General features: G+C 44.1%; 1 protein-coding gene across 2 annotated transcripts; it reads right to left on the reverse strand.

Moving 5' to 3' along the window:
- Window positions 1-290: 290 nt before the first annotated feature.
- Window positions 291-24,636, reverse strand: LOC114796221 (striatin-like). Of its 2 annotated transcripts, XM_028990210.1 has the most exons (18): window positions 24,286-24,636; window positions 12,555-12,658; window positions 11,114-11,187; window positions 10,233-10,311; window positions 8,224-8,400; window positions 7,530-7,665; window positions 7,275-7,440; window positions 6,260-6,370; window positions 5,166-5,309; window positions 4,815-4,951; window positions 3,548-3,723; window positions 3,396-3,443; window positions 3,190-3,311; window positions 2,602-2,769; window positions 2,323-2,463; window positions 1,894-1,995; window positions 1,702-1,788; window positions 291-1,468 (listed from the first exon to the last, which is right to left on the reverse strand). In XM_028990210.1, the coding sequence occupies exons 1-18, from the start codon at window positions 24,496-24,498 to the stop codon at window positions 1,299-1,301; spliced, it is 2,355 nt and encodes a 784-aa protein (XP_028846043.1). In that variant the 5' UTR covers window positions 24,499-24,636; the 3' UTR covers window positions 291-1,298. The 2 variants fall into 2 exon arrangements, with proteins under 2 accessions (XP_028846043.1, XP_028846044.1); XM_028990211.1 differs by lacking the exon at window positions 6,260-6,370.
- Window positions 24,637-24,859: the final 223 nt, after the last annotated feature.

Here is a 24,859-nt window from a genome sequence, read left to right on the forward strand (position 1 = left end):
GTATGTGACTTTAAAGTTTAAACTGGATAGGCCATAGGCACTCTCACAGGAGCGAGGGAACGAGAGGAGAGTTTGGTCAGAACGCAGAGAGGATGGAGAAGGCTCATGCTGCAGGAGAGTTGGTTAGGTGTTGAAGACCTTTCTTTTATTTCAGAGTCTAATCCAATGTAAGGAAAAATATAGTTATTGGACGTGAAAAGGAAAAAGTGTTTGTTCTGTGAAATGCTTGTGTAAAACGCACATTTCACACAGTTGAATGTTTTCTGCTTCTACTAATAAACCGTAAACCATTTTGGAGTCCTTTGTCTTTATTAGTCTAGGGAGAAGTTCTATCACACCAGCCAATGTGGACAACAGGAAATGTTCACTTTCAAGGTTTCTCTAAAACTGCCAGGATGGCTATCAACTGCATATGACACACACTTCAACATAGTATCAAAAAGATTCACACTCAAACGTTCAACTGAACTTTAAGGTTTAAGACTGAATATATATATTTATATATTTTCTATTTATATATTTATAATAATCTTTTCAATTTGTAATTTTACATCCAATGTACTGTTAAAATGGACGCAATCACGATCCACTGGACAAGTCCCCAAGTCAAAAAAAAAAAAGAAAAAAAAAAGTGGTAAAATAACAATTCAAGACCTTTCTGAAGCAAAGGCACATTTGTCAATAAATGTTTTAAAATGAGAAAATGAAGGCAGTCAGAAGGGGTCTTCCTTGACAGCTGACACCAGCCTTCCAGTCCACCTGTATATGTACGATGCAGACACAATATGCCTGTATGTGCATCCAGGATGCACGCAACAATCCCACATCCGAGAGGAAGCAGAGAGGGGAAAAAAAATGTATCCAAAACCCAGTCCGTGGCAGAGGAAAAATGTTCAGAGAAACACCTGGTTGGACCTACCCTACAGATTCCATGGCCCATCCTCCTCCACTTGGAGACCTGACAGCTGCTGTGATGCCAATGTGTTTCAGAGTTACAGCCACAGTGGCTGAAAGCACCCTGGTCTGTGAGGGTCTGCTGGAGGTGGGGCTTTGTGTGTCCAGCACGTCCCCTCTACCCCCTCTCACATTCTCCTATCTGGCTTTGTGGTTGACACTAGTGCTGCCTCTTACGGTCCATCCATAGTCTCAACTGGTCCAGAGAGCTCAGAGGGAAGCCAGGGGTGGAAAAGGAGCAGACTGAAATGGAGAAGGGACGGTGCCTCCAGGCCTCACCACATCTCCCTATTGGTCTCTGTCCCATGGGAGACCCCGCCCCTTGGGAGGAGACCAGAACAGTCTCATACGAAGACCTTGGCAAGTGCATCTGCTCCAGCGCTGGCAATGAAGCACTTGGACGGGTGGAACGCAACATCATGGATGGACTCCTCGAACTTCTTGCGATGAGCGGTGAACTCCTGGATGCACGTCTTGTTTTCAAGGCTCCACAGACGGATGGAGCAGTCATGGCCTTGGGGGGAAGGAAGAAATGTGTACAAATGTAAATGGAAAAATGTAATACAGAGGTGCATAAGGATAAGGCAGTGAGAAGAACGGCTTTACCAAAGTCTGAGGTTTCTACTAAAATCATAAGCCAGACTCAAGCGGGGGTGATTGTGCCCTCTTGTGTTGAAACAGAAACATGCAGCACAGAAAGGATTTAGAAAAAATTTGATACTCCAGTTATTGCACAGAGACACTTACTACCAGACATCAGATAGAGTCCATTTGGATCAACTGCCAGGCTGGTGACTGCATCTAAATGAGCCACCATTGAGTGGATTAGTTTTCCTATGAGGATTGAAAAGAAAGCAGAAAGTTCAGCTCCACTCTTCCTTTCGGCATTTGAAATGATCACAATGTAATTTAAAACAGACAAGCAAAAAAAAGCCAAACCTGTGTTGTTGTCGAAGAACTTGATGTGGCGATCCTCCTGTGCTGTGATGGTGATGGGGAGTGTCGGGTGGCTCAGCACTTTGTTGATCTGACATGGAGAACCTATGCAGAGACACAGAAGGCCTTTAACATTCAGAGCCCATGGAGTTGGGTTCATATGAAGTGAATGGCCAAGCTAATTCGATAATTATTTATTTTGCAATTGGCTGCAACCAATATCTGACCAAGAACTTGGTATAAAGCTTCAAAATGGCTGCACAAAAGACCAACATTTTGCTATTTTCCAGATGCAGTACTCAAGCATCTGTGCAATTGAGCTGTGATTAGCAAAGAAAATAATTAAGCTTCTGGACTAATTTAACTTATGCTTGAGTGTCATTTAAACTCAAAAGCACATGTGCCCGACTAGGGCTGGGCAGGAGACTGTACCAGGCTCTACTGCAGACTCAAAGCTGAGGACAAGTTGGCGTGTCTCCATGTTGAAGAGGCCAATCCTTCCTGTGCTGAAGGAGGTGACCATGTGGGCTGGATCACTGCAGACAAGGTCCACTGAGGAGGGAATGCCCAGTTCTGATAGTAGACACAAGACACAAACACTAAATGAAGGAATGGCGACTACAGCTAATTAATAGAAAATGTAATGAGAAAATGTATGAACAGGAAAGGGCCATACAACAATCATGAAAGAAAAAGAGCTTGTTTTCATGCCTTTGTTATTATTAAACACTGCGATAGCAGGACTGGTGTTGCCAGCATTCCAGATCTGGACAGTTCCATCAGCAGAGCAGGAGAGGAGGCGCTGATGGACGCTGCTGTACACCAGACCCCAAACGGCATCTGTATGGCCACACAGTGCCCCACGGAGGACTGAGGGCTCTACGGTGAAAGATTAGAGGGAAAAAAAAAACTTGAGTAATATAATATAGCTGCATACAATATAAAATGTTGCAGGCGATACTGACAGAAAGAACATGACCAATGTTCTGTGTCCCTGCTTAATTTTAAATTAAGCAAATGAATGCAAAGTGATGATAATACATACCCTCAATACAATGTAAATAATTTACATTTCCAGAATTTATGAGATGCCCTTATCCAGAGCAACTTACAATCAGTAGTTACAGGGACAGTCCCCCCTTGGAGACACTCAAGGTTAAGTGTCTTGCTCAGGGACACACTGGTAGTAAGTGGGGATTGAACCTGGATCATCTGGTTCACAGGCGAGTGTGTTACCCACCAGGCTTCAACCACCCAGGGATACTTTCAGCAGAGAGTTGTCATGCCAGCTGTCTTTACCGTAGGAGTCGTAAGGGTCTATACTGGGGCTGGGGGTGTTCCAACTCTGGATGGTTCCATCCACCCCTCCACTGAAACACTGGTCTCCTGTACTGCTCATCACCACACACAGAACTGCTCCCCTGAAACAGTAGCACAGCAGGGATGTACACACACATACAGCATTGCATATAACAGGACTAACCATCCACATACACAGTACCTACCGATGAGCTCTGAAAGTGTATATTGGTTCCACATCCAAGGAGGCACTTCTGTTGGGGAAGAAGAGAAGAACAAGAAAAAGACCTTGATGTCACTCAAGAGTACAGTAAAGGTCTAAGGTCATTCACAATGATCAGATAGAAGAAATCCTCACTTCTTGATTGGGGCGGTCTTTTGCAGGTTCCACATCTTCAGGGTGTGGTCCTCAGAGGCGGTCACCAGAACGGGTTCCACAGGGTGGAAGGCCAAGCCGCGGATCCCGTCAAAGTGACTGCGTAGTGTGAACTTTGGGTTCCACGTTTTTCGCAGGGCGTCTTTATTGTTGCCAATCTAACACAACAGACAAAAAATATATTATTTTTCATTGTTCAGCGAGCCTTGTTTACCACATAGTACGTGCATACAAACATTGCAAATAATTTATTTCTTATCTATTTTACTTAATTCCCCAAATACTTTACACACCCAGATGCTACTCCTCCCTTTCTCAATGGTTCTTTACACTAGTACCTTTTGCACACAGGTTAGGTCAGTGGACATCACAAAGTGTGACAGTGCATGGGGTATGTTCATAAACATCACACTTTGTTTTGTATAGTGCCAGGAAAACACATCCCATAATGGGATTTGTGGTTAATGATGCTTGTTTAGCATTTAGTGATGCCTAGGAATAAAAAATGAACTAAATTAATTTGTTTGGTGTAATGAGCCGTATTGATTAAAACTAAAGTGGTATAATTTAACAGTGGAACGTCAACAAGTTCACCTTCTGACCTCATTACAATGATGCTGTATTTAGAAAATTATTTGCGTTGGTGCCAAATTCTAAGTGCAAAATATAAGTATAATAACCTTGGGCCTGATTAAAAATATACATGCTGCTACAGCAGTCATGACCTGAAGGCCCTCAGTGGGCCTGAACCTCAGAACTTAGTCAGGATTTAATTAATGAGACATACTTTAATTAAGATATAGAAATTAAATAACTTCACTGCAAGATTCTAAAAAAATGAAGGAAATGGCAGTCACTAAGCAACGTCATTCAACAGTCAGTGTTCACATCTACATTTAAAGCATTTATCAGATGCCCATATCCAGAGCGACTCACAATCAGTAGTTAGAGGGAACGACACTTAACCCTGAGTGTCTCCAGAGAGCCAGTCCTTGTAACTACTGATTGGCAAGTCACTCTGGATAAAGGCGTCTGATTAATACCTAAATTAAGTGTCTTGCTCAGGGACACAATGGTGGTAAGTGGGGTTTGAACTTGAACCTGTGACTTTGTGAAGTTCTGGTTCATAGGCACAAGTGTTACCCACTAGGCTACTACCATTCACATGACCTTTTGACTTCCAATTACAAAACTATGAAATGCTGTTCTTGTGACTCCTCCCAGGTGAGATGACACTTGCTGCACTCACATCATAACCAAGGCTGTCCGCCTCGTTGGCCACGGTGAGGCCAGCCAGCTCCCCAAGCCCCAGTTCCCTTTCCATGGATTCATCCGTGCCCATGATGAAGGACTTCCCGGATGTAGGGGGGAAAGTGAGGGCCTCCACTAGACAAACATACAGAGTGAGATGCAGCTTTCAGAAACCATATCACCATTGACTATACTGCATTTGCAACCAATCAAGTCATAAAAAGCGAATAATAAAGCAAAACAAGTGATGCTGTCTACCAATTCCACAAGTACATTCACATGCATAATATGACTAACTTGAAAAAAAAAAAAAAAAAAAATCTCAGATATTGCTGAACATGACGTTTACCTTCATCTGGTCTGTTGGCATCGTGCTCACTGAGCCGCGGGACGCTGGGTCTGGATGGGGGTGTCATGGGTGGCTGTATTGGTGGAGGCTCCTCTACATCCTTCAGGTTGGCCAGCATGTCCTGCAGCTTGGAGCGGTTGGGTCCTGAGATCCATGTGAACACACACAACATTATAAACTGAGCAGTCACCAAGACCGATTCACTGTTATCAGACTGATCAGGGTGCAAGCGTGCAGAGTCACTACAGAAAGTACATGGGGGTTGTCAGCAGTGGCAGCCCAAAAGAGATATTGAGAGAAAAAGTAAAGGAACTAATTAATGAACTTCTGATAAAGGGAGAGAAGCTTAGAAAACAAATGAAAAAAACAAATGAAGCGAGAGCAGTGAGTTTCTAAAGGAAACTTCTGATTTCAGGTATTCCTTCAACTAACTTTCTCATACACTTTACACATTTAAATATTTAATTTCTTGAATTTTCAGGTTGCTACAGCAGGAATTTTCTTTTTTTCTTTTTGCCCTCCAAAGCAGCTAAATTCAAAATGCAGGAAAACATATCCCTGTAGACGATAGGAGAGCAGCTAGAAAGCAACAGGAAAAGATGGTGCAATGATGGGGCAGGAGCTGCTGCCAGCAGGCCCTGGCAGAAGGGGGCAAATGATTAAGAGCCTAAAAGGTCACGTCAGTCTTGAAAGAAACTGAAAGTTTGAATTAAAAATATTAAGCAAAATTGAAAAGACAAATGATGAGGAAGAATCTGAATGTAGAGGAGGGAGGTCAAGAAGAAGGTTGGGCGGGAAGAGGCTGTGAAGAAAATAAACCGATGACAAAAACATACGGGTTCGAGAACAGATGGGAAACATTATAGACAAACATGCTGACAGACAGGTGACCGTAAACTCTCGTATGCATACAAACACACACAAACTCACACAGACACAAAGAACGATGGAAGTAGGCAGAAGGCAGAGCTTCAGAACTGAAAGACGAGAAAAGGCTCATGCTAGGGTTCAGCGCGTTACGACTGGTCGCTCTGTGTCCATTTTGGCACAGAGATAGAGAGAGGACAGGGAAGGGTGCCCCCAGGTGCACTTACTCTTCACCCCCTTTTTCCCTTTGCGCTCCTTCCTGTACTGCTCCTTCAGTTTGGTTATCAGGCCCTGGTCCACGTCCCAGGCCTCAGCCATTGGGCTCTGCTCCTCTTTCTCTACACAGGGGGACACACAGCAACACCCAGACACGTGACGCCATGACCCTCCAGAGGAGGAAGATAGAACCCTCCAGAAGGCAAACTAAATTAGAAAAATCCATTCCTCTTCCAACGCCAGATCAAAGCCTGGGTGGGGATTTTGGATCATGTACAGTCATTTACCACAAATATTGAGTGACGAAGCACACAGGCCAGTTCCACACCTAACTACAGGCTAAATATGTACGTAACAGGCGTCACAGACTAAATACAGCCTTACATGCTATTTAGGGTGCCGCGTGTCATACAAATAAAATGTTATACTTGTAGGAGTTTTCTATTAACAGTTGATATTTTTGGGCTGATCATGTAAATTTGTAGGTGAGAGCATCATTCAGCTCCCTATACACTGACTCCTTTTAGAATTTATACCAATGATATGTATTGACATGATGGCCTGTATCAGCAGACCTTGACTATCATAATCCTCTGTACTCTCCTACGGAAATGTTTACGGCCCACCAGTTTAAAGGATCTATGGAGCTGAAACACTGAGGATACGAGCCTCAGGTAAGATGCACTAATGCACACAGAGGTGAGAGGTGGAGGGGACTGACAGGGGAGACACTGATGAGTCCCGGGGTACAAACAATACAATAGAAACAGTTTGGGGGGGTGAATGGGTGTCATGGAACATGTGCACCACCACTGAACATGGATGAGGAGCTGCAGTCAATGAATCCAGGAGAAGAAATCATTTCATTAAGGCACACAGGATTAAAAATGTCATTCAAAACCATACAGCTGCTGTAAAGAACGTTCATGTAAATGGACCTGACCAAAGTATCATGCTACACAAAAACCTCCAACATGAATTATGACCATTTTTAACTGTGCACAAACACTGCAATGCATGGCTCACCCCAGTCAGTCCCGTCTCCTGCACTCCGCAAATCTGGGGAGGTGTCCATCTCATCTGGGCTGGAGAGGAAGTCGAAGCCCTTCAAGGCCTCCTCTGTGTCCATGTCTTCTATATGCTCCCTGGAGGTAGACAGATGTGTGGAGGAGTTGGGCTTCTTCCTCACGATCTGGGGGAAAAAAAAAAAAAAAGATACTAGTTAAAATGGCATCTTCATGGGAAGAAGGAAAAGCAGCAGCTCGTGACATGACAACTCACCGTCCCTGAGTCTATGATGGTCCTGTCCTTCCCCTCGCTGTCTTCATCCTCGTCCTCATCACTGAACTCTGCCACAGCATTCTCAATGAACTTAAATGCCTCAATCACCTCTCTGGAGTTAGACGACTCTGATTTCCTTTATTAAAGTTGAAACACACCCAATCAAAAACCATAAATCAGAAAAATTTTCTTAATACATCATTTCAGAATACATAAGAGTTGAAAATAAATGAATATGGTAAAGGTAGTCAGTTTAATAAAAATGACTGCCTGCAATCCCTAAAGCCTAAAAGACTCAATAAAAGGTTGACCTGATGAACCCATGTGACGTCTATGCAGAACAAAAGATGAACAAGTTTCATAATTACAAGCACAAGATTGACCAAAGGTGTATTTACTAGGGAGACTTGAATTTTACCCACATTGGTAAATTTCCCCTCTCTGTCTATCTTAACAAACAAGATAATTTAAGTCTTTTTCATAAACACGTTAAAACAATCATTGAAACAAATCATTTACATATACAATGAATGCCTTTTGAGGCAGCATGGTCAACCAGTGAGCGAGTGTCCTTTTAAACCACCTCCACCCCACACTGCATGACTGACTGTTCACAATGATCAGCAATTGCCCATAAAATGGCCACTGCTATTAAGTTTGATGTGTTGAACGCATGTATGCAACTGAAACACACCCCGTGGTGCTGGCTCCTTTGGGCTTGGTGTCGGTCCCGTTGACCAGGGGTTCCGACATGGAGTGGTCACTGCCACGGTCCCCGCTGCCACCGTCCCCCGCCAGGCCCAGCAGAGCACGGACCCTGTGGGACTTCACGTCCAGGATTGTGTCCGTGTAGCCTACCTCCTGTAGGTACCTGTAGTTGCAGACAGGGGGAGCTGTCAGTCTCTAAAACACAGATGATTCTGCTAATGCTCTGTTGGTAGGCTGTGACGAGCAGTCTCGTTTTCCGGGAGTGAAACTGCTCTACAACAGGTCACAGCAGGTTCTGGAGATTTTGACTTGTGTGCAGAGGAATGTTTGACTGCTTCTGGCACAGCACTTGAGAAATTTTAGAACAGTGTAGTATGACCTAACTTAATTTCATTGAAGTGTGAAAAAGAATGAAGGACAGAAACATGGTTCAAATACAGCACTGCTCAACAGCATGGTGCCACGCTCTCAAACATACTGAGCAGAGAGATCTGAAAGTGGCCTCTGACCTCCAGGCAGGTCCCATATGTGTGTGCGTGTGTGTGAGCATGCGTGTGCCTTTAGAGAGGGTGGCACAGCTGTGTCCTCTAATAGTGACACACACAGATCAATGATGGCTCTGTGTCGCAGGGCCGGAGTGCTACTCACAGCGGAAGTTCTAATTGGTTGGAGGGGGCAGAGTTCCACATGCCATCGATCTGTCACTTGACACACGCTCATGAATAAAGCAGTGTGGCTGTGCGCTGAGGGACAGATGGGATGTGAGTGAGTGTGTGAGTGCGAGGTGACAATATGATAACATTCGGATTGATCAGAAGAGCGACTTCTAAAGCCAATGCCCACTTTCACCATGCCACACATCAAATGTAAAAAGTGCAAGGGAAGAACTTACATTTGTGGGCAAAGGAGTTAATGAACAGATGAGTGAGTAAATTTAATTATATGGCCTATAATGTGATTTTTGTTCATGATGCATGAAATTTTAAAACCATATACAACCATTTCAAAAGTGTTGAAGCAGAAAAAAAAGGAAAAGAAAACATAGTTGAAGATGTAAATGATACTGAATAACTCGTATTAAAATCCCATCGATATACAATACAGGGCTCACCATCGGACCACCCCCCGCCCCCCAGGTCTAGTCAATGATCCAGTTTAAAAAACAGGGCATCTCATGTTGGTAAAGTAGGTAAGAGTCTTACATGTTGCACAATATTGCACAGTCAGGGAATCATGAAATCTTTGCAACCAATTCAACTAAAAAAAAAAACTTTGATCCCTGCATTTTAAAAAATGATAGTGGAAAAACTGTGAGACTTCATGAATCAGTCATCACGAATACCTGTATCAATAATATATAATCAATGTAAACATGCTACCTACACATGGCCCCTCACAGTTTCTACATTCTTCTCTTATTGAGTAAGAGACTCTTCACATACCAAAAAGTCACCCCCCCCCACACACAGTGTACAGTCAGATATTAAAAGATTTGTAGTGAGATTACAACGGTCTGAGCGATCCTGGGTCTCATCTGGTCCTAACTAAGACTAAAGTACAACACACTTCTGAACTGTGTGACGCAGGGAACAGCAAAAGTGTAGACCGATTCCCGGTGTGTGGAAAGGACAAGGGAGCTGGGTAGAGCTGCTAAGTGGGAGGAAAGTGATGGAAAGAGTCACAGCGGAAATCTTTCTGTGCTCAACTGAAGCTTGGAAATGTGCTACTGAGCCAAAACGGTGGGAAAGTGTTTTCATAAAGGGCATTTGGAAGTAGAACACGACGAAGGGGAGGAGGCATGTAAATTGGTCTAGGGCTTTGTTTTTTTTCTCCCCACAGTTGGTATTTGACTGCATGTGCCCACATGTTCTGCCATGTGTGTAATGCAGCGTCTTACTTCATGAAAACAGTGTTGTGTAAGTGCCATACCTATGTAAGGGCATGAAGATGACTGAGATGGAGATGATGACTAGGTGGCCATGCACTCATACTCACTGCCTGAGAAGCTGGCGGCCCTGTTTCCAGGACAGCTGGTTGTTCAGCGACCCCGGTGTCTCATTCTCATTGGCTTCATCTGGAACAGAGGTCAGAGGAGAAAATCAAAACTCTTCTACACACACAAGCCCAGCCCAAAACAAAGTGTGTGTTACAGGCTGCTGACTCATGGTTAGATGAGTTTTAGCCTGGAACCACACACACATACCAGTGAATATAAACAGATGCAGATTCATTATGAATCCATAAAAAAAGCTAAGGGACACGTATGAATCCGGTGAACTGGGTGACTGCTGACGAGAGAACTTGAAGAGTTGCAGTCCATGATTCTAGAGTAGGCTTTAGTTGAACAGGCCTGCAGAACCTGATCAAATGAGAAGCATGGAGGGTGTGGTGCTGCAATGGAGATGTGCTGCCTGGTTAGAGGGCTGTGTTGGCAATGATCGGCAGTGCCAGACGAGGAGGTGTTGTTAATTTGCATGAATTTGTCTGTGCGTGTGTCTAAACTAGGTCATGTCTGCTTGTGGAAAGCATGGATTGCATCCAAAATCACAACCCACTTCATCTCCTTCATCAGCTCTTCATGAATAATAACAGTGATTGGTTATATCACCATTGAAATATATTTAGAACTGGCCTCCAAAACCCAAAACATGATTATGAAGTATGCAGATATAAAGAATAAAGATCAGTTCTCAATAAGTGACATCTAATACTGTGAATGTGAAATTTTATTAATGTTATCAATATTAAATTGATTACATCTGGTATGGACAAAGCAATTACATTTATTAAAGTGTGTTTTCATGTGGAATGATGCATGTGAACACACACACACACACACACACACACACACACACACACACACACACAAAACTCACCAGAGTCATAGCTTGGGGGCTTCATGTCACCCTGACTTAGCTCGGTCCCATATTTCAGCTTATGATATTTTGCCCTGAGAAGAAACAGAAAACGATGGGTGGAGTCAACAGCAAAACACTGTAGATTTATTTTTGGACATCTGAATGCTCTAAGCAAACTAGTAATTAATTTTATACAAATATGTACATTCAATTAGCAGAACTATGCACCAATAGGGAAGAAAAAAAATGTCTTGAGTGATAACAGTAAATACAATGGAATGAAATACCTGTGGTCTACTCACAATTAAATTCTTTTCAAATTTGGAACATCCTGCATTCCACACTACCCACATGGAGCTGCAACTATTTCAAGGGCTTGGGAGTGGATAGGGAAGGGGGGGGGGCAATGTTGCTAGGTAGCATGGGAAATTGGTAACCATCTGGGAGGTTAAAACATCAAATCACTCCTGATTCTCAAAAGGAAATTGTTCAAAAGCTGAATGAAGGACTGAATGTTTCAGCCTCAGCTACCATAAACAAAGCTGTAAATACTAAAATTTACTGCATGTTGGAGCCATTTTTGCTCATTGTGATAGCTTTATGGTAGTGGAATTATAGAGATTATAGTCATCCTATGATATGATATTGAAATCATTCTGTTCCACGGGGTGTTGGTGTAATAACGAGCACGGATCAACATGAGCACCTATGTAGCCCCACCTCCTGTCATCTTAGGGTTTTACGAGTCACCTTACGTAGGGGCGGAATGGTGGTTTTAAATGAGGTGGTGGGAAAAGTGGGGAGGGAGGACAATTTTTGACAGTGTGAATGTTAAACACTAAGTATCAATATCTGGTTGGGAACATCAAATAATGCCACTAATTCTGGGTTCAGTCCTACCGTTGCTTTTTGGCACAATGGTAGAATAATTGCTTTGGAACAGCAATTCTTTAAACAACGACAGGTGGATATCACCCAATCAATCACAGCAAGTTTCATTGCTGCGAACCACTCGGTCACAGGTCAACCACACAATAAATAAATAAATAAAATGGTACATGTGCTTTCTGCATCACTAGTATTTTTGGATAGATCCACTATTCCCAAAAAACATTCAGATAAACTGGGAAACATCTTAAGCCAAACATATTCTTGTGAATATGTCCTAACACATGAGGGGGGGGGGCGGAAAACATGTCACAGGCGTTACCATGGCAACATGACATGAAGAGCAAAAGGGCCTGGCATACGAAGAGGAAATGTGGTCCTCGCTGAGAACGGAACAGTGGTGACCTTGTCATCAGCCGACAGAAGCGACTCTGATCTCACCACAGAGAAATGCAGCGAACAGGACCCCTGACAATTTCTCACCAGCAAGACCGCCTATAATGTATATATGACATGATCGCCGATAGGCTCCTCAAACAATCTGATAAAAGCTTCAAAATCCCATGCGAACCTCTCCTGCTTCAGCGCGTACTCCAGCATCTTGATCCTCCGCACCAGGTCCTTCTTCAGGTTCTCCTGGCCCCTCCGCTCACCCTGAAGGAAAGCGATCTGGGCCTGCAAGAAACATGACAACCGCAGGATAAGCAAAACCTTATAAACCTTATAGATAACAGTCAGTCTTTACATTACCAGGCCACTAATGGGAATGTTGATCTGACGGGAAAAGCTCAATAATTGATAATATTGATTATGTGGATATGACACTCCAGCCCTGTGCTCTAATGAAAGCTGGACATAAGACATACTCTATGAAGATGTATGCATCTGGAATTCTCAACATGGACACAAAACACCTGGAGAGGAAGCATCTACAGGCAACGTGAGAGTCTAAACAGCTAAACATTCAAAGTGTCCAGTAGCCGAAGTTCACTGAAGGGTTAGAGAAGTGAGACACTCTGTATACGGACACCGTGGCTCAACAGTCACAGGTAGCTCACCTGCACCGATGTCACTGCACAATAACTTAACACGCAGAAGCATGGCAACCGCACTGGTACGAGGTGAGAGACTGATGATTCACATCCAACATCCACGCAGATTCTGCTCGGGTGTTGACAATCGACATGGTTGTGAGCAGTTTCTATTCTCAGACCATAAGGATGCTGAATGTGGACATGCCTAGGGCCCTATGAAATCAGTTTTATTAAATTCCATTTTTTCCATTTTAATTCTTCTGAATTCCATGTTTCCATGCAAAGCACCATTTCACAATATTACACATTCTTCCTTTTGTAAAAAAAAAAAAAAAGAAATGCTTCACTTTTGAGGTCAACATAAAAAACGTAGCAAATAATAAAAATCACATTTTGAATCAGCTTGTTCAGCTTGGCCTCTTCACCATTGCCGACTGCACTTTTACATGGATTGGCATGCAAAAGTCCCGCCTCCCCTGGAAACATGTGTAATGGACGACCAGAAACACAAATGTTAAACAATTCCACGTTTCATATGGCCCTAGATGGCACCACACCTCGACCGTCTGAATGTCCACTGTTGTCTACTGTAATCTGTTACTGTTACACAATGCACTTTAACAGAATACATATCCACTACCCATGATGTCTGTCTCATGTTCTCATCGAACATAATATCTTGCTTGCGTTATAGCTTGCCTAATCTTTTTTTAATAGCCTTTTTTAATAGCCTTAATAGTCTCCTTTTATTTTATCCTATTTTATTTTCTCCCTAGGTTCCATTTTATTTAATTACTTTTGTTTAACTATGCACAGTCAAAACAGGGTGGTTCAGGATGCATTTCATTGCATGATGTACTACTATAACTATACATGTGACAAAAAAAAAAAAAAAAATATTGAAGGTTTATACAACCTGCTTAGTCTTCAGCACATAAATGATAAATTTTTGTTTGCAAGCAGAACTCATTTCTCCAGGTTTGTTGTAGCATGCAGACCGAACCTACCCAAGATGCCTTTCTCTCCGGCAGTGCAGCATTTGCACAGTGAAGACAAATTGAAACATAATTAAAAAAAAAAAAAAAAAAAAAAAGTGGGAGTGGTGCCTTTGTTCTCCAGATGTTGACGTAACGTGTTTTTTATTCCTTCTTGCCCTGACATTTGAGAATTAATGGGCAGAAAACGCAACTGGGACAGCAAGACAATGATTTTGGGACTAAACAAAAACCATGAAATCCCCCTAATTACCCAATTTTCCTTCGGTAAGAGTATGGCAATAACAGAGAACAATGCAGGCTCTGGGTTCGCATTGGAAAGTGCTGCCGCTTCATGAGTCACCACAGTCCTTTAATCTTTACAATAACGTGCGCGTTGGTCTACCCACTCACCCCCTCCACCCAGCTATCCCAGAATCCTCTCCTCTCTCCTCCTCAGACAGCATCCTCGAGGGATGTCAGCTACCACTCCTCAACCACGGGAGTGTGAACTGCTGAATTATAGTAGCTAAATAAATCTCTGATGCTCCAGAGGACAGACAAAAAAAAAAAAAAAAAAAGTGCAATACAAGAAACACGAGAAGAGCACAAAGAACTCGCCCACACACACAGCGATTCCTTGATTGAACAGGTTTGTCTCTTTTTATAATGGCATCACGGATTTTATATTCTGCCGCCGAGGACCAAATTCCACAACATAATGAAGCATTTCATTAATCTCTGAATGAGTGGTGGTTTTTATGAAAATGGCCCAAATGTGAGCATTTCATAAATGGGCAATGAGAGATGGCTGATTTGATGCAACGGGAAAGTGAGCTACAAAAGCAGGGAAAGAGGCTTTTAGTCATAAGGGCTCATCAGGGTTCACATAACACACCCAGCCTACCGGGGTGGCAGGTCTATCTGCAGCAGTAATGCCGCGTCCCTCCTGTCCGCTGAGACACGTGAACCTGGGGAAGAATGTCTCCCCTCACAGAGCAGATGAGTCCTATTCACCCCCCAGACACAGACTCCATTATAGGCAGAGCCAATGTGCGAATGTGTGTGCGTGTGTGGGACAGAGTAAGAAGAAACAGGCTGTGTAAGGAGGGAGTGTTTGGGGGAGGGCCGATAAAGGAACTACATGCAGGAGGAGGCTCCGACGCTCCATCCAGATCATTCATTACATTCGTATGATCTACAGCATTTCGTTACCTTCAACGTAAATAAATTAAAAGGTCGAAATAATTGGAAAAAATAATCCATCCGCACCATAATTTGCATTCTCTAAGGGCCAGATTCCCATTTATAGAATAAATCTTTTTCCAAATGAATGCCAATATATCCGCTCGGGGAGGGTCAGAAGACCCCAGGTGAGCAGAAATGCAGCAGAGCAAGTGGCGCTGGACTTCTGTTGTCAATGCCTGCATGGCTGCCCACTGCTCACTAAGGTGATGTTTATAAGCAGAAGACACATTTCGTTGTCGCCGTGTGCTGTGCTGCAGAATCGCTTCACTTTCATCAAAGCTTGGTGAACAAACAGCAACGTCTGAGACTAGCCTCAGTGTTCGGTTTGACGTGTTCTGAACAGGGGAGGAAAGTGCGCCCTCTTTATTAGTCCTAACAATAAAAGGGGGGAAAATGCCGTTGCCCGTCCCAGCAATGTTGTCATCCCGTGCAGTAATCCATTACCAGCTAAGCTATAAACGCCACAAATCTGGGCTTAAGTGAAGATAAGAGGGTGGAATTGAGTGTTTGCAAGAGCAACAGCTCCAGTGTTCCACACCGGCCGGTGGAGCAGTTCGAAAACAACCCGATAACCTGCAAGCAGCATTCCGCACATTCCATCGTGTGGGAAGACGTCTCCGGCAGGACAGAAGTGTGGCGGAGCTGGATTTAGCACAGACATCTACATAGCCACATGTCCAATTCAGGACAAGGATCTGAAGTCTGTGGAAATAGTTTCTATGGAATATTATGAGCATGATATTTCCCTACCCCCAGATTTGCGTTTGTGGGCAGAACAGTAGAAATAAAAACATGAAGATGAAAGCATGAACATGAGCTGGTTTCTGGATAGCTAAGGAAAGACTGAGATAAGACTAATACCATTGGGAGCCGAATTCAGGGCAGGCACCAACAGCAGATCAGAGGACTGCCCCATCCACCATGAGGCAACATGGCATCTCAGGAATTCCATAGGTTACTCAACAGCTGCTACTCAAAAAAATGAGACAAGCTTAATACATAAACCCACTCTTTTTCAAGCAATAACATTCTGTTGCATCTCTTGACATCACATATGCAATGGTTCCAGAACATGACGGTCATCTGAAGAGCTGTGAAAGCCGATACAGCGTTCACAGAGACGGGGGAGAAGGCGAGACCTCGATAGCGGCAAGTTGAATGCGTAAGGCCATGGCGGCTTACAATGTTCACACCATTCCTACAATCGTGTAAAAAAAGAAGAAAAAAAAAAAGATACGCTGTTTACCATCAACATACAGACCTAGTAACCTGGTTTACCAGGTTAATGTGATTATGATTTAAGCAGCCAATCAATCAATCAAGACGTCAGATGTTTTCGATGAAAAATCAAGTCTGAAAGTAAATGTTTTGGAGCATTGGTGAGCCCAGCAGGAAAGGTTATGCCTCCACGGTCCACACCAAAGGTCCAGCAGCCCCCACATGTCTGATGAGGTCATTCATGGCGTCTGGAGTTTGGAAAAATCAATTTTCCTGTCTCTCCAGACAGAGATCCCCAGTTCTGCAGGGACCCTGCAAGGCAGTGGGCACCAACTGCGAGTGTGAAGGTGTGTAGGAGTGTGAGAGAGAAAAGTGGTTGGAACAAGCAGCCATATTCATACTGGTTTAGAGTCTTGCCTTTTCATTTTTATAACACTTAAATTGAACTGAAAGTGATACACAGCACAGCACACTTTGAACACCAGGAAATGAGTCCTCTGCATTTAACCCATCACCCACAGTGAGCATTGTGTGGGGACGGTACCTTGCTAAAGGTTCAATTCCAGAAGTACTAAACAAAAGCACTTATTTCAGAGAAAGCCTTCAAACAGAAGAGGTCTGAACTTGGTAATAAATAACAACGGTAGTGTTATTCCAAGGACTGAGTCCTGCAATACCCTCTGGTAACACCAGAGAAATAAAATAAATGGTTGATTCTTAAACTCCATGTGATTGAAGTGATTTCATTTCACTTCATTTTTATTTAAAAAAAACTGACCTTTCCAGTGCTACCATAGCTCAATTTTTTCCCCATCCGTCCATCCCGGGGTTCAAACTTAAAGCTAAAGCAATGCATGTAAACATGTTCTGCAGGGTCTGTGTTCAGCACGGTTAAGCAGATCCCTCATTAGCCCGGCTACTGACTAGCGTGCATCTGCCTCGGCTTCATTACCGAAGGCCCCCATACTTCCCCACAATAAGGCCAGTCAAGTTACCCAGCTCGTCTTTAGCATCAAAGCCAGGATTGAATTAAATCAAAACGCTCCTTTCTCTCAGACTCACTCACACACACATTCAGAAAGACATGAAAAGCTCAGGACGAGTGGAGATTTAAAAAGCCACCGTCACTCGCTCACCCACACACCACTGACGCGCCACGAAAAGACACTGCAGCAAACAATAGTCCCTGTCAAAGACGAAATTCTCAAACGATTGCTGAATGAGTCAACGTGCTGCTTCAAAAAGTCAAAATATATATTATATAAACATATACAAAATATAGAAACCATGTCTTTATATTGAGCTGAAGCAAAAATGGCAGACATAGGAGCCGCCTGTATTAGACAGCAGCAGTCATAGCCACTTAAGTGGGTAACCCACTTATCGACCAGTCACTTCCAGTCTTGTCCAGGCGGAGGACTCTTAAATCTGGGTCTTTAATGAAGGCTGGGACTTGGCTCCACATCCTCCACTTCTCACTGCCTGGAGTCTGGATGAGCATTGAAGGGGGGTGGTGGCCACCCATGAAGGACCAACACCAGAAATAAACCAAACAGTTGGGGTGATGCTTGAGGGACTGCTTCCCCATGCGCGTATGTGTGAGTGAGCCCTGGTCTTCAGGAAAATAATCCACTTCCTCTGCAGATCAAGAGAGCAAAACATCCAAGATGGACAAGAAATACTTGTCCAGTGATACAGAAATATGACCAAGATTGTGACCAAATCTGTGCCGTAATTTCGTAAAATATAATTTCATGGAACCTAAATATTTGGATTTGGATTTTAAACCCTGTGTTGTAACCCCTGGCAATCTGGCTAGACTACATTCCACACAAGACCATGCCCCGAGCCACCTCCATTCCACAACATGTCGCTACACAGCATCCACCTAACAGGAGTGAACACATTAAATCAACGCCCAGTCCCCCTGCCTTTCAAACTTTATCCATGTGCCAAATTATAAATGATGTTTCATCCATTACTCAACCATGCTTTCTGATTTTAAAGTTTCTGTGGAACAATCAGTCAAACAGGCCTCAAACTTTGGTACATTGATACACTGTTTCAATAATGAAGCCTCAAGGTTCTACAAAATACAAGAACTTCAAACGAGCAACAAGCTTTTAGAGCTTCACAGAAATATAGCAAACTACAGCAAGAACCCTACAGACATCTGGGAAAGGGACATAGGGAGAAATACTCATATTTCTGCTTCAATACTGTATTCCCCACCTGGACACAAAAACACGTTGACTAGAGCCCCATTTTATTTTTCCTAAATTCCGTTTTTCTTCTGAATTCCATGTTTTCCGTTATAAACTTATTTATTCACCTGTGATTATGGAGTGGGTGGGGGGTAAAATAACCTGCAACATGACAATTCAACAAAGTGCTTGGGCATTTACTCCTTGGTTTTTTAAGCCACTTACATGTAAATAATATGAGCATTTCATGCAAATAACTATTTCACATTCTTCCTTTTGTAAAATAAAAGTGCTTCACGTTTGACCTCAACATAGCAAATGAATAAATAACATTGTGGAGATCTGGAATACCAATAAATAAATAAATAAATAAACAAGTTTTGAATCAGCTGATCTGTTTGCCTGAGTTTGCTCGCATGACCCACTTGCGCTAAGTTTGCTTCTTTTCTGATACAAATTATTGACTATACGTGGTAGTCACATATGTTCTTAAGAGTTGTTCTTCCGATTTATAAAAAAAATAGTTGGTGTATTGAACCGCTCAAATTCCGTAATTTTCTGAAGACATCGGTGCTCCAGCGAGCCAAGTCTAAACATTGCGTATGCGCATGCATGCAGGGAACGATTGGGCAGGCGGTCCGGATTCGACACAGACAGCCTATTCACCATCGCTGACAGCCCGTTTACATTGCGTCGGTGTGCAAAAGGCACGCCTCCACCGGAAACACATGTAATGGGCTGCAGCGGTCAGAAACGCAAATTATACACAAATCCATGTTTTATAGCAGATTCAGTTTTATTTGTTGGATTCCACCATTCTGTATCGTGGGAACCATAGGACCCTAGTTGACCAATGAATCAATTGTCTGAAACATGCTATTTTATTTAAAGCCGATTGTAAATATCAATGTCAAGGACAGTGATAGAAAAAGCACAACAACGACAAAAAAAAAGGGAGCCGATAATTTAGTCCATGGATGCATGATATGAGTAGCTGGAATAGGAATAAGGGGTTGAGTATAAACAACCGACAAAGCACACCAGGCTTCCCACGTGGCCTCCATCTACCGAAAGACAGTCTGTTTTTTCTAGCTTGGGCTACCAATTCTAGCTTGGGCTAATGCTAATACCCTCACATTTTCCCTAAACTGTTCTCAAAATACACAAGGAACTGCTAAGAATGAGTGCCGCTATTCTTAGACCTGCTGAGGGTGGAATAAATCGCACAGCTTCAGGGGTCACGTTCAGGTCTGAGATTGACAACCTTCCCCCAAATCAGTTGTACAGGACATGGATTAAAAGTGCAGCGACAAATGGCCTGCCATGCTCGGGGCATTTTAGCTGAAGATTAAGAAACAATAACTGTGATTAATGATTGATCTTTACACTGAGCTTTATCGCAGTTTAATAATATCCAACAAATATACAGTCAGGGTCCTGCTATCAATATATGCACGGGTCATTCTCTGGTAAAACACAATAAAAAAATTACATTACAGTTCATAGAGAATGAGCAGAAATTAGTAGCAATTGTGCTAAATGAACCACGAACAGCTGAAAAAAACTGAGCTAGGCTTTATATTAAATAACAGCTAACATTTCTGTAGATTATATGAAAGTGAAAGGATTGTCGTTGCGGTACACAACGAAATGTGTCCTCTGCTTTTAACCCATCACCCTTGGTGAGCAGTGGGCAGCCATGACAGGCGCCCGGGGAGCAGCGTGTGGCGACGGTGCTTCGCTCAGTGGCACCTCGGCGGATCAGGATATTTAAATGATATCCAGACTGTTTCATTTATTTAATATCTGGTGCCCTAATGTCTCTCCTGTTTTGTAGTTACTCTGCATAAAACACCAGCAAAAGGTCTATGCTTTCCACAGTCAAAACATGGTGCATGGGCTGCGCTTGTGGTTAACCACATGCACACGAAAGGGAGGGAAACGCTTGGTAGTCGCCGCCACAATCAAACGAGCCAATAAGCTTTCGCAGCATCTGCCACTGCCTCCAGCAGCACGGGTCTTCTGCAGTCGAGCTGATAAACGGAGCAGCCGCCGCCACAGGAAGCTGATGACAGCACCAACGCTTCCCAGCGAGACGGTTAGCCCGTCACCTTGCGTGTAATCTTCAGAGCTGCAGCTCCACCGCGTCCACCCAATAATCATTCATTAAGGACCCTTATTAATGGTGTCAAATTCTAAAGGTTAATCAGAAATAAGAGAGAATTGGGTGGTAGCGCTACTTCTTTAAGCCAGTGGAGCCAATCCAGCTTCAATGCTCCATAGACCTTCTGCACATTGTTTCTTACATTAAGACGACAAAAATCAGAGAAAAAGAGACCAAACAAGCCTGCGTCACTTATTACTGTCGGCTGGAATTACGTTCGTTCATAAGTAGGCCACCAGCGCTCGTTCTCGTTCCAGGGGTCACCAAACACCTCCGGGCCCTCAGACCACGCCGTTCAGGCTTCAGGCGCTCCACAACTCACTGATAACGACTCTCACGCTGTACAGTACATTTCTTTCAGCAATCAGCTCTAGGACAAGGAAAGTCTGATCTTGAAGAGAATCAAATATAATCTTAATATATTTTAATTAATCCAATAAAGAAAAAAAAAAAATTTAAGTATTGATTTTGATATCACTTGTATCGATACTTAAAGGCCAGTTTTGCATCTGCCGGTTCAAGGAAATCGCTGACAGACTACAACATTTTTCATCCCGCGACTACCTGGACGACCCAATATTTACATGAGAGACACGTTAAACATAATTCCGCAGCACCAAGCTAGCTAGAAAATGTAAAAACCTAGAGCAGTGTCTGGAACTATTTCGGCTGTCAGGTGAACGGGGAAACCAAAAGATGTGGACAAGCCCGTTTGCAGAAAAGTTGCAGCTATCAACGCAAGCAGCACGACAAATTTAGCAACGCATTTGAAAGATCATCACTCGGAATTATCTGAGTTTCAAGAGGGGAGTATAGTTGTTCAAACATAATACGAATATGTCAATTGCCAGAAACAATGCTGTTGAAGTTAGTTAACTAAAAGTATGGCTATCTACATTTTAAAAACCATTAAAATACATTTCTTTCATTTATTCTATCTATAACATGCAAAATTCCACAAGTCGGTCTCCACGTGGTCTCTCGCACCTCTCAGAAATACTTGTTATGGCAGTGAGCGATGCGGCACATGGGCAGCAAAATGTTCCAGCACAACTGGACGGAGGTTCGCCATGGGACCATGATGCTCAGGGCCAGATAAGGGGAACACATAACATTCAAGGAGCGTGAGCGGCCATCTGCAACCGGAGCGATAAGATGGGAGCAGTTGTGGTGACAAGCTTGTGACACGCCAGAGCGCCAAGGCTGGTGGCAGAGCTTTTGCCATTAGGCATGTCACAAAAGGCATGATTACATATTCTGAGGCTCTGATTAATAATCTGCTGACATTTAAGGCCGGTACACACAACGAGTACATCCCTGGCACATCCCGACACCCTGCGTGTTATCTACAGCTCGCCTGAGACTTACTTAACATACATATTTCTGGCTAGAGAAATTCTTTGACCGCATTGGAGATCGAGGATCGGCTAGCAGTCTGCAATCAAACCTGGAAAATGGAGTGGAATAAAATCTACAGGCTGTGTATGCAGAGCAAACTCCAATTTTCATGGCATTAGCAAATGGAAATTTACGATAATGATATTTACGATGGCGAAGTAACGGCAACTTGTTTATGCGTCGCACAGACCGAACGTGTGGAGGGGGTCATGCGATCACTCGTCATACCCCCTCTTCTCGCACAACCGCAGGAAAAAAGGGTCCTTCCAGGAGTTACACTCACACTTACTTCTGTGCACGCTCATTGTGTAAACATGCATGACTGTTATGCTCGACAAGGCGAATGATTCTGATGAAAATTCTGAAAAATTATTGTTCTCCAGATTACGAACAAAAAAAAAAAAAATGTTGATATGAACAGGACCAAACATATTCTCTGCGTACCACCCAAGCTATGCCTGGCAACTAACAAGCAAAGCAGTTTTCTGGCCTGAACCAACAAAACAGGCAGTACACAAAGCTTATCTGTCCGCAGGCTTCAATAGCAGCCTGACACGCGCTCGTTCGCCATAATTATCTAAAAATAGAAAGGGTTATTTCAGGGTCGGCCTTCTTAACGGGAATTCTGCCCGAACCGTGGCTGAAATCTGAGCTTTTCTTGACCTCACACCTCCACCAAGTGATTTCCTGATGTTCATCTACCGGGAATGTCTTTCAGGGTTTCTTACTCTCTTTTCTTGTTTTTCGGCACACCACCCACCCAAACAACCCAATGGGTCCCTGGTCCCAATCCGATGTGTCCAAAATGGCACAAGGAATGACACAATAGATCAAATCTCTGTTAAGCCCACCATGCATGGATTACTGCCGCTCAGAAGAGAGCCTCAGGAAGCCGGAGAGGAAGCGCCGGCGTCCCTCTCTCATTGTTCTCCATCCTTCCACAGCGGACCGCTCCGTAATCCTATCCGTAGTGCCACGCGGTGACGTAAGCCGCTCACAAAACAAGAGAGCTGTGACAGGGTGCTGCAGATTCATTTCACATATTACGGTCACAATAATTATCCAAGACTGTGTTTCTGTCACCGAAATGTGCACAGTGCACAAAGAGTGCCATTCAGGGGTGCTAAAAATGTCAGATGAAGCACTTCATCAAGTCATATCACCATACCTACAGTCTCTTTCCGTTTTAGCTGTCATACATAAAATCAATAACGTAAAAATAAATCATTAAAAGACAAGAAAGGGGTTAAGCTCAGGCAGGAAATGTCATAAACTCCGGTATGCACCATAATGGAGAGTAAAAACTATACGGCATTGTAACGCAAACACGATCCAAGTTGACATTAGCGGATGCGTGAGTGACGTGATCTGGCTGCTAGTAAGCGGAAGTCCCCGCGGCAGCGGCGTTAGCCTGTATGCTAGCCTGTTAGACGGACAAGGAAGCGGACTATCCGCCGAGACGGGCCGGGAAAAGCCTCTTCCATCCCCGCGTCCGGTCCGAACATTGCGCCGGGGTTTCGTGTCGACTCCTCGCCCCGGGCTGCCTGGGCTAGTCCGCCGCTTTCTGTGGCGGAGTCGCCGTTAGCCTGCGGCTAAAGCCCCGCTGCAGGTCGCGACAATGGCCGGGGACAGGAGTAGTTAGCGGGCTGGCGCGGATAAACACCCGTCAGACCGGAGTGCGTGGAATAAATGTGTTCACGGGAGTCGGGGGGAAAAAAAACGCACGCCGCGGTCAATGCGCGAATCGGACGAAAGCGAAAGCCGTGGGTTAGTAAAGTGGGTCACGCCGCGCTCAACTCGTTTATTTCGGCCGGAATTCCTGTAGCTTCCAGTTCCGAACCGAGGGAATCGGGGTGATTCGGGAAAATTCCGAGTTTAGACGGAGACCGATCGTCCGAGATTTTTTTTTTTTCTCCAAACACACTAAAGACTTTGACAAAAGTCCGCTGGCCAGTCGGCTCAACGCGGCGACACCAGCAGATTAACGCGATTATAAACGCTATTTCAAAAGAGAGGTCTTAGTCAAAATAAATAATTAAAAGCCCCGAAGGCTGCCGGTCACCTGTAGTTCGGCCCGCTCCACCTCCCATTGTGCTCGCTCCACTTCGAACCGGGCCCATTCGTGCTGCAGGAAGTGCAGGATCCCCGGGATACTGTACTGCGCCCTCGCCGCCTCCCCGCCGTCGCCGTCGGCCAGCGCGCCCTTCCCCGCGCCGGCGAGTATGGAGTTGTTGTTGTTGTTGAAGAAGACACCGGGCCCTGCCTGCTCGTCCATGGCCGGGCTCGGGCGACTCTCTCGGCTTTGTCCCGCTGCTCGTCGCGGTTCGAGCCTATGCGCGAACGCGGTAGCGTAGAATCCGCCGGCGGCGACTCGAGCGCGGCACCGACTCCGTCTCTGACAGTCAGCTGTCAATCAGTGACGTCAACGCGCACAAGCGCCGCCCAGTCGGGGCGGAGTGGGCGGAGCAACGCTTTACGTCGAGGCCGGTAGTGAGACGCCATACATTTTTTTTTAAAGTAACCTGCAGTACTATGCAGAATTACCACGGAATTTGTAGGTAATTAAATGCAGTTAAATTAAAATTTCATAATGAACAGTTTATGGGAATAGAATGGTTAAAATCACAATTAAATCG

The sequence above is a fragment of the Denticeps clupeoides genome, chromosome 8 (assembly GCF_900700375.1).
Source record: "Denticeps clupeoides chromosome 8, fDenClu1.1, whole genome shotgun sequence".
NCBI lineage: Eukaryota > Metazoa > Chordata > Actinopteri > Clupeiformes > Denticipitidae > Denticeps > Denticeps clupeoides.